Source organism: Mus caroli, chromosome 2 (genome assembly GCF_900094665.2).
Source record: "Mus caroli chromosome 2, CAROLI_EIJ_v1.1, whole genome shotgun sequence".
NCBI classification, from domain to species: domain Eukaryota; kingdom Metazoa; phylum Chordata; class Mammalia; order Rodentia; family Muridae; genus Mus; species Mus caroli.
Genome location: NC_034571.1, coordinates 60,884,058 through 60,894,087, shown reverse-complemented (window position 1 = coordinate 60,894,087; position 10,030 = coordinate 60,884,058). Strand labels below are relative to the sequence as shown.

At 42.5% G+C, this 10,030-nt stretch overlaps 1 protein-coding gene across 3 annotated transcripts in view; it reads left to right on the top strand.

Moving 5' to 3' along the window:
• Positions 1–852: 852 nt before the first annotated feature.
• The window catches only part of Ttc21b (tetratricopeptide repeat domain 21B), a 75,633-nt gene continuing 66,455 nt past the window's right edge, over positions 853–10,030 (top strand). The window contains exons 1-4 of one of the 3 annotated variants that reach the window (XM_021155663.1): positions 853–986; positions 5,293–5,422; positions 5,520–5,630; positions 7,953–8,119. In XM_021155663.1, coding sequence (XP_021011322.1) covers positions 966–986; positions 5,293–5,422; positions 5,520–5,630; positions 7,953–8,119 — 429 coding nt within the window. In that variant the 5' untranslated portion in view covers positions 853–965. Of the gene's footprint in view, positions 987–2,045; positions 2,168–5,292; positions 5,423–5,519; positions 5,631–7,952; positions 8,120–10,030 lie in introns of those variants that run through there. The other 2 variants (XM_029474292.1, XM_029474291.1) reach the window with 2 other exon arrangements.

The window sequence follows — 10,030 nt, the reverse complement described above, 5'->3', positions numbered from 1 at the left end:
CCTGTCAGTCAGCTTGCTGGATCTCATGATAAATACACTGGTGAACATCTTCTAAGGAAGGCTGCCAAGAAGCAAACAGAAAAGGGGGCAAGTCCATGGTCCAATGTCCTCTTCAAGGTCACGTGAGAATCTTCTAAAGTCCTTTCATTTGGCCTCATATATCAAAGGTTTCACTACTTCCACACACAGCACACAGGCTGGGGAACATGTGTCTCTGAGGGACAGTTTAGATCCAAACTACAGCAAACACTTAAGAAATAGAAATCTAAAAGAGGTAACCACATATTTTTAAATAAGACTTTGGGGTGGAAATCGGGCGGAGCAGTTTAATAAGCACTCGAATAGCAAAATTACAGCAGCGCCTGAAAAGATTTAGAACAACCCAAGCCAGGCTTCAAGGTTTTTGCCGAACTGTGATTTTTCTGCGCCACCTTGTGGCCCGGACACGATTACTACACGTGTCAGGTAAATCATTTTCCCTTGGTCAAGCACTACTAAGCCGCATTGCGCAAATCGGCTTCCACAAAAATGCTGAGAAAATGGAGTCTGCCTTTGTTTGCAGGGATGAAAAGCCGCGTGGCTCTTCCTCCTATTTGCTGCTTCATCATCTTTATTCTTTAATCTCATATCTCTTGCTCCACCCAATCCCTCCTCCTCGCGCCCTTTCCAGGCTGGACCTCCCTCCTCTGGCCCCACAACCTGGCGGCACTCAGTACTCAGGGGATTCCAGCCCCAGTCGCCCTCGCGGTCCTCCCTCGGGGTTCCCTCATCGCCTTCTCCGGTGGCCCCCTCCTTCCTAGTCCTACAACTAAGCTCCGCCCCCTCACGCCGGCAACCAATGGAGATCGGGTCACGCCCCTCGTGCCGCCCGCCGCGTCCCTTAGGGTTTGAGGGCCCGGGAAGTGTGTCTGAACCCCTAACCCTGCGGCGGGCAGCGGTGGGCACCCTCCGGGTAGCCGGCGGCCATGGACTCCCAGGGGCTGAAGGTGAGCGGACGGCGCGGGGCGTGGGCAGGGCGAGTGGACTGTGAGGTACTGGGTGGCTCGGGCAGCTGATGGTGAGAGCCTGCGGCCTTGACGGAGATGCTGCGCCCCTCCCCGGGAAGATCCCGAGGGCTCAACCCCTGCCTTGCGGTTAACGGCCAGCCCCCAGCCTCCTGCTTGTGTTGGCTTTGGACTTCTCCTGGGGAAACCTGCTTAGTCTCCAAGTGTGATTTTTAGGGACTTAGCCAGCTAATGTCCTCTACCCGGGCACTCACCTGTAAAGCAGAAGGACAAGCTATGCAAGCGGTTAACGAAAGTCCTTTAAAAAGAGGAGTATTATAGTTTATGAAAATGATCTTCCCATAGATGCACTCAGCAAATATTTCAGAAATGGTGAAACAAGGACAAGGTTTGGAAGTGCAAGAACTTTCCTTTCGCGATCATTCCCCTCCCCTCCCCTCCCCTCCCCTCCCATCCACTTTGGGACCTGTTCAGTATTTGAGCAGCTCTTTTTCTTAGGTGACTCCCGGAAGTTGGAGCTAGCCCAACAGAGTCTTGAATATGAGATTTACTCATTCAAAATCCAACCCTGGAAAAAGTTCTTAGTGCATCTAACAAGCATTGGTTGACTGCCTTCCGTGTGTTTTGCACTGTTTTCTAAGTACTTGCAATACTGCAGGGAAAGGTGCCTAGTCTTGCAACTTTCACTTGATTTATGAGGGCTGACCCCACAAGCTGTTAAACACATGAATGTCCTGAGAACTACTGATTATATTCAGAGGAAAGTGGGTGCTGACAGGGAAGAACGAAAGGTTTGGCTTTTTTTTTTTATGAATTTCTACATTACCTTTTCAAGTTTTTCCTCCAACTCTTTTACCTTTTTTATCCCTCATTTTATCCGAATGAGTTCTGCACTAAAACCACTTTAGTGATAAAACCATTATTAAACTTCTCATCACTTAGCACAGGAGTGAGTCCTTAAACTGAGACTGCTGACCTCGGCTTCTTCCCTTTCCAGATTGATCAGTGCAATGTTCTATCTAGAACAAGGTTCTTGGACAAGGAGTGGCAAGCACCCTCTACAAAATGCTAGCTGGTACCTACTTTCGTATCTCTGTCCATCTGCAGTGCAGTTGGGAAGCAGCTGTGGATGTACCTAAATGAACGAGCATCCCCATATGCCAGTACGTCTTCATGGGCTCTAATGTTTGTCTATGAAAGGTTTTCCCTGGCCCTTCCTCTCCAACTATTTTTAGCTCACTACCCATACAAAACCACGTGGGAAGAAAGCCAAACATATCTTGGACCTATCACTCTGGTTTCCTACCCTATTGTAGAATAAGGGCTGGCCTTTAGCCCCGCCCATCACCACACCCAGGTACCACACCTGGTAACCCAGGTACCACACTCTTATCTCCATATTGCTCTTCCTCTGCGTTTTACAGTCCTGGGCCTTTCTCAGAAATATTCCAAAAGAAATACAGTGTTATATGTGGAGGAGATGGAGTAATGTGTTTATAATTGAAGAATCGGCTCTAGCATCCTCTGCAGGAGTGGGTTCCCTGGTCACCCATGGTTACCAAGCTTAGTACAGTATTCTGTATTCCCCAAAGCGAAGTACTGCCCACCCCACATTCATTATAGCATTGTGTCCCAGCTGGTATTCAGATTACAGTTTCCCTGAATGTTCAAGATTTTTCCATGGCAGTAACCACTCTCATTAACGTTTCTCAGCATCTTATTTATAGATTCATAGTATAGTATAGTATAGTACAGTATAGAACAAGATAGATTATACTCTCTTCTCAGTATCTTACACAGTACCTAATACTAGAAAGTAGACAGTCCAAAAATGTTTGCTAGACCGCTGAGCTTGGGGATACAAGCCTACTCCTGGCACTCTGGCGAAAGAGTCAGGAGGAGAGCAAGTTTGAGCCAGCCTGAGCTACATCATGAGATCCCACCTCAGAAATCAAAAGGAAGTTTGTTGGACTAAAATGGTCTAACTCGAACTACAAGCATACCAACAGGTATGGGGAGCAATATGAAATCCATGGAAAGGGATGCACTTAAACACTACTTTGATTGGCAGGACTGGGTAAATGAGAAGGGGGTGGGGGGTATCATGGTTGGTTTGATGGTTTAAACAGCAGGTGGCAAAGTACAGATATGGAGCTGAGGAGAGAGGTGTTGGACAGGCCGCAGAGTTTTAGCATAACTTACTCCTAGGTTTTCAGACATTATCAAGTCCTCCTCACAACCACTGCAAGGTCTGCTATAATAACTGTAGCTTCTCTATGAGCCAAGGTGTCACACAGATGAAGACCTGAGGCCATGTCTTTGCACCTTTAAACCATGTCTGCCTTACAGAGCTGTTGTCTGTGAATCATTTTTTCACGCAGTACAGAAGTCAAGGAGGATAGTATTGTGGCCTAAATAAATAAATAACGTTAGTTCATTTTGATCCTGGAGCATTGCGGAAGTTGGGGAAAGACAAACTGTGATTTGCTGAGGTAGGTTGCAGTTGTCTAGGATGTGGAATATGGGTCACTCTCTCCAGAAATGAGGTGGAGAAGGGGTGTGAAGCAGAAGCCACAAGAGGGAGCAGAGCAGAAGTTCAGAGAATGTTGCATGACTGTGATCTAGAAAAGGTGAGGGGTAGCCCTACACAATCCAGACTGTAAAAGAGCTGTCTGCATGCATCTATGTCCTTCTGTTCCGTACTCATGTGGTCCTGACGCAGTCAGACAAGGGCACCTCTGTTTATGAAGTAAGGGAGTTACAGTGAAGCCCGGCAGTTACAGTGATGTCGAGACTTGGGGCTTCCCTCTTTGAGTAGGTCAGCAGCTAAACCTTAGATGCATTTTCAAGAAAACTAGACCCAAGTTATCCCAGCTTGTGTCCTGGCTATGACAACTTGACACACCCAGGGTCATCTGAGAATAAGAAAGTTCAGTTGAAAAAAAAATGCCTCCAATAGATTGCCTGTAGTCAAATATCCAAGGAATTTTCTTGATTGATGTGGGAGGGCCCTTCTCACTGTAGGTGGTGCCATCCTGGGCTGGCGATTCTCTGTGATATAAGAAAGCGGGTTGAGCAAGCTAATAAACCACACTCCTCCATGGCCCTCTGGCTTTCTCTGCACTACAAACTGAGATGAAGTGAACCCTCTCCTTCCTAAGTTGCTTTTGGTCATTGTGTTTTATTAGGGCAAGAAATCAAGGAATCATTCTGGAGATAGGAACTGAAGCAGTCTTAGTTAATTTTCTATTGCTGGACCAGAAACACCATGACCAACGCAAGTTATAGAAGAGTTTATTGGAGGCTTGCTTGCATTTTCAGAGGGTTAGAGTTCAAGACCGTCCTGGTCATGAGCATGACAGTAGCTAAGAGCTTACATCCTAATCCCTAGGGAAGGAGGTAGGGACAGAGAGATACAGAGATAGTGAGAAACTGAAAGATAGAGACAGAGAGACAGAGACAAAGACCGAGGCAAGGTGCCTCCATAGACACACCTCCTCTAACACGGCCAAACCTTCTAATCCTTCCAAATCAGTTTCACTGACTAGAGATCAAGCATTCAAATATGTGACCCTCAGGTAGTTATTCTCATTCAACATACCACTGTGGAGGACCACTGCTGGCCGCTTATTGATTGCTTTTCATGGCTAACTCAGATATATATACATACACACACACATGCATACACACACATACACATATGTACACATATGTATATTTTTCATGGCTACCTGCTTAGGAGTGCCCAGAATGGTCTGGAGCCTTCCACATCAATCATTAGTAAAGAAAATACCCCCACAGCCTTGCCTTCAGGCTAATCTGAGGTAAGGATTTTGTCAACTGGGGCTCCCTCTTCCCAGATGATTCTAGTTTGTGTCAAGTTGACAAAACCAAACCAAATAAATATAGCAAACACCAAGAACAACTAATTAACCCTAGCCTCTTCATTTTTTTTGGTACACATTTTTTTTGTTTTCTTTTTTTTTTTTTTCTAAAATCTTCAATAAGTTGTAGCCAAAGGAGGTAAAATGTAAACATAGTCTGACTCCAGTATTGCTGAAAAAAACTGATTAAATGGGGGAGGGGGAGGAAATTACTCTGAGAAAGAAAAGCACTGATTTGTCAGTAATTCCATGGCCTTCAGTCTCATCCTTACTATTGAGTGTCCATTGTTAATGGCATTTTGAAGAGCAGAGAAGAAAATGTATGAAGTTCTGGATTATCCAAGATTGATGGCTACTTCTGAATATTAACCTGCCTGTTAACCATTAGCCACTGTTTCCTGTAGACACTGATTAACTACTATTGTCAAGAGCGGTATTATCATCATGTGCTCCTTGTTGCCAGTGAAGGGATGAAGAAGTATAGCAACGACCCAGTCTTCCGATTTTACCATGCCTACGGCACACTAATGGAGGGTATGTGCTCATCAGCAGATGTCTTCCATAGTCTCTGAATCCTCGCTTTGGACTAAGAATACTTTTTTTTTACTCAAACCCCAATCTTGATTTCCAGGTAAAGCACAAGAAGCCCTTCGGGAGTTTGAGGCCATTAAAAATAAACAAGATGTGTCACTGTGTTCGCTGATGGCACTGATGTATGTCCATAAAATGAGTCCCAATCCAGGTACAGTATTTAAGTATAGTGTTGAGATAGATTTTCCATATTCTGCTTGTTTTGACTTGACAATTTTTAGTTTTCTACCCATGGTGCTGTTTATGTAATGTTTTATCTTCCTGGCCAGAGTGTAAATTCATCTGTTTCGTGCTGCTTCGTATGTCCTATGACAGACATTTCACTGGTGCATAACAGTGACCTGAGTTAACAACATTGACTGTATGTGAATATGTTAGCAACAGCTTCACCAAACACAAAAAGGGCAACTAAAGAGCAGTGACGTGCAAAGATTGTTTTGTGCAGATGTTAGCAATATGCAGTTTCTCTCCTTAGACAATGTAGTAAGCTTCTAGAAGGCCTTGATGGTTCCCATGGGACACAGCTCCTGAGAAATGTTCAGTAAATCTTCATTGTGTCGTAGGTGAAACATTTGATAGTATTATGGAAGTAACATTATGATTTTGATTAGGTAGTACTTGGGACATATGGCTTTATTATAGAAGGGACATTATTCTTGGTAGCAGTTGGAACATATGGCTATATTATAGAAGGAACTCTGTTCTGTGTAGCAGTTGGGGTTCATCGCTATCTTGTGGGTGGAATGTATTCTAAGTAGTAGTTGGGACGTGACTATATTGTGGAAGGAGTAGTCTTTAAAGTTGAGTTGCATTGTGTTAGTAAGTAATGTAAGCTATGGTTGAGACAGAAGAAAATCCAATCTATAAGTAAATTAAAACTATGTGTTTAGGTGTATGTCCAGTAACAATTAATAGTACTGTAAATATTTTAAATAATTGAACAAGCTGCATGTCTTAGAATGAGTTTTTAAATATTAGAAGCATTTTTTATTCTTAAAAATTATCACATGCCTCTTTCATGCCAAGAACACATACACAAACAAAAATACATACATACATACATACATACATACATACATACATACATAAAACACTGTTGGCAAGTAAACAGTTATGTACTTTCTGTTAGGACTGTGCAAAATATGTTTCAAAGAGACCAGAGAGTTGTAGTGAGTGATCCACACATTGTGCTTTAGAATTGGATTGCAGAGTTGGGTAGTTTGAGAGCTAGTCCTCACTCTAACCCTGGCATTTGTATCATTTTAGAATATTTCAGGTTCTTTTGTATACATTTCATTATCAAAAATAATTATGTCTTTCTTGGGAATGATATAAACTGCCCAGCTACTAAATGACTAAGTGTGCCTTTTAAATCTGAAAGGTAGATAATCTGATTATATGCCAGAATTTTTTTTATTTACTTAAATTTAGCTTAAGTTTAAACTTAAATTTAAATTTAAAACCTTCACTATTATTTGTCTGTCTGTCTGTGAGGTGAGGGGCACTAGGGCAGGGACTCGAGGGCCTTACAGATACCATGGCATGTTCAACTTTTCTCTCCTCCACTGTTTGAAGCAGTTTCTTATGTTTCTGCCACAGTGGGAACTCCCAGGTTATCTGACCCACACATTTCCGGGTGATTTTTGTTTGTCCGTGTCTTGGTCTTCTGTTACTGTATCTAAACACCATGACTAAAACCAACTTGGAGAGAAAATGGTTTATTTCATCTTACAGATCGTAGTCCATCATCCAAGAAAGTCATGGCACAAACTCAGGGCGGAAGTTGATGCAGAGGCCATGAAGGAGGGCTGCCTATGGTCTTGTCCCTCCTGGACTGTTCAGTCTACTCTTTATCACCCATGAGCACATGCTTCGGGTACCACCACCCACAATGGGCTGGGCCCCATTCAATCCTGTACCAATCACTGATTAAGAAAATATCCCACAGACTTTCCTACACGCAATCTGAGAGGGCATTTTCTCAATTAAGTTTTCTTCTTTCTAAATGACTCTAGCTAGGGTCAAGGTGACATAAAAACTAACCAAGATCTCTTGTCAACCTGACACATAAGAGCTTCATTCGTCAACAAGAATCTTTTTTTTCCCGTTTGTCCCTAAGATAATATGCTAATATTGTTAATGTTATCACAATGCAAAAAATATTCCAACTTTTGAAAGATCCTCAGATTTTGAAAATGTAAGTATTTTTAAAGGGTTAGTTTTTAAAACCAGCAAACTCATTAATTTTGTATTTCTAATTTGTACTTATGTAATTAAAAGACATTAGTTTTGCTCATGCTTAAATGTACCAGCAATACTATCAGTATTTAGATGGCATGATCAGCCTGTGCTTTGTTTATAATAATGCTGCCCTTGAGAAAATAACAAACTTCCATACCTGGTTAGTCATCTGACATAAACACGATGTGTGATTTATTTTTATTTTAGATCTAATACTATTTTCCTCTCTCAGATAGAGAAGCTATCCTGGAATTAGATACCAAAATGAAGGAGCAACGTAAGGAGGCTGGACGCAAAGCCCTGTACCATGCGGGCCTGTTTTTATGGCACATTGGTCGCCATGACAAGGCGAGAGAATATATTGACAGAATGTCAAAAATGCCACATGATAGCAACGAGGTGACCAGTTTTCTTATTTTAAAACTAATGTTAAAGGAAGCTTATGGTATTATGTAGTAGTATCCTTTGTTTAACTTACAAATATCTTTACTATATATGAGCTATCATAAATAATGTGGTCAGGCTAAGTTTTCTCGCTGATGTACTAGTAGCTGTGGAGTAGATACTGTGTCCCACTTTGTTCTTTCCTTTCTGTTCCCCTCCTTCCACCTCACTCACTCCCTTTCCTCTAGTTACACTGCATCTGTACCATTCAAACTTGAAGCATAAAGACACTGAAGCATAAAGAGAGTGCAGGCCTTAGTTTCTTGGTGAATCAGCATGGAACGCATGCCTGTCTTACATTCTAAGAAGAACTTGAAGGGATGTGAGGAGATGTGATTCAAGTGCTCAGGGAGACATTTATTACTTTCCTATTCTGTTGAAGCCATTGCTTTGTGAAAGGCTGTATCTGCAAGGTTAAGTGATTGAGGGAAAATGTTTAGAAAGGAAATAGCATTCATCAAGAAACAACAAGCCTGCCGACCGCTGCCCCACAGAGCATTCAGTTTCACCAGAATACCTGGAAAAGAGATGTAGTTACCTCCAGGTTGGAAATGATAGGGAAAGATGAAGAGACCTGCTTTCTGCTTTCCTTGAGAGCCTGCCTTTGATGAGACATAAGGTTAATGAAAGCAAACTGTAAGCGAAACAGTAAAAGGAAACCATAGAGAGACAGGGGGGTATGATTGCCAGGTATGAATGTCTATTGATGATTTGACAGATGTTGAGAATCCTTGAAGGCTTTAAATAATGGAAGTTACTGTATTACAGAACAGATCAAGAAGATTATTTTAATAGTTTATAGGCTGAACTGATTTAGACACAAACTGAAGTATGGAGAGATTAGTATATTCTGGTAGAAGATACTGAGAGAATAGAGGAGTACAAAGCAGACTGTTAACAGCCCACCAGAATTGTCCGCTGATCCACATAGAACAATAATGAGGCCTGAGCAGAAGGGGAGTCTCAGTGCTCCGACATCCGGGAGAAAGTGTTGAGCGAAGACACTGGCTATAGAGGGAGGTGACATGTTTGTCTTGAAATGTGCTGTGTTTCAGGTGATGGCAAAGCAGAAGAGCAGGTGAGCTTCAGGAAAAGGAACGACAGCTTTATATTATATTCTAAAGTTTAGAAGGTGTACAGGCTAGAACTGTACGTTGTCAGTCACTCCACAGAAATACCCTTTGAAACCCATTCAGATTGTACAGTGGTCTCCGTAGTTGTCGGGGAACTGGTTGAGAATCTCGCTGATATTTTCAGGTGAATATTCAGGGAGGCAAGGATAACCTTTATTAAATGCCTGCAAGTTAATCTTAAAAATCATTGCTAGAACACATCCCATTTCTTTTCTTTGTCTTTTTTTTTTGTTTGTTTACCTGTCTCTCAAACCGCATTCCATTTTTTATTTGACATTAAAAACTGAATACCTTCTTTGAAATCCTACAAACCTTCCAATCCACTGGAAACATCCATGATTTCAGTTCTTCATTTCCCAGCAATTTATCCAACTCACGGGACTAGTGCAGCGCCTGTGAAGATCACCGTGCGTTCATCTTGCTCTTTATCCTGTGGGAAGTAAGGTGTCGTCTCTGGTCCTAGCCTAGCTCCCTGGGACTGTGTGCAAAGAGAGGCAGCACGCACTCACAAAGTGAGCCACTGGGCAGCTATGGTAATGCTGCTGTTATCATGATGGTCATTTATTATCAAAGGCTTAGGAAGCACAGCAGTAGTATAGTCACCAACCTTAGAGAGGACAGCAGTAGTATAGTCACTGACCTTAGAGGACAGCAGTAGTATAGTCACCAACCTTAGAGAGGACAGCAGTAGTATAGTCACCAACCTTAGAGAGGACAGCAGTAGTATAGTCAC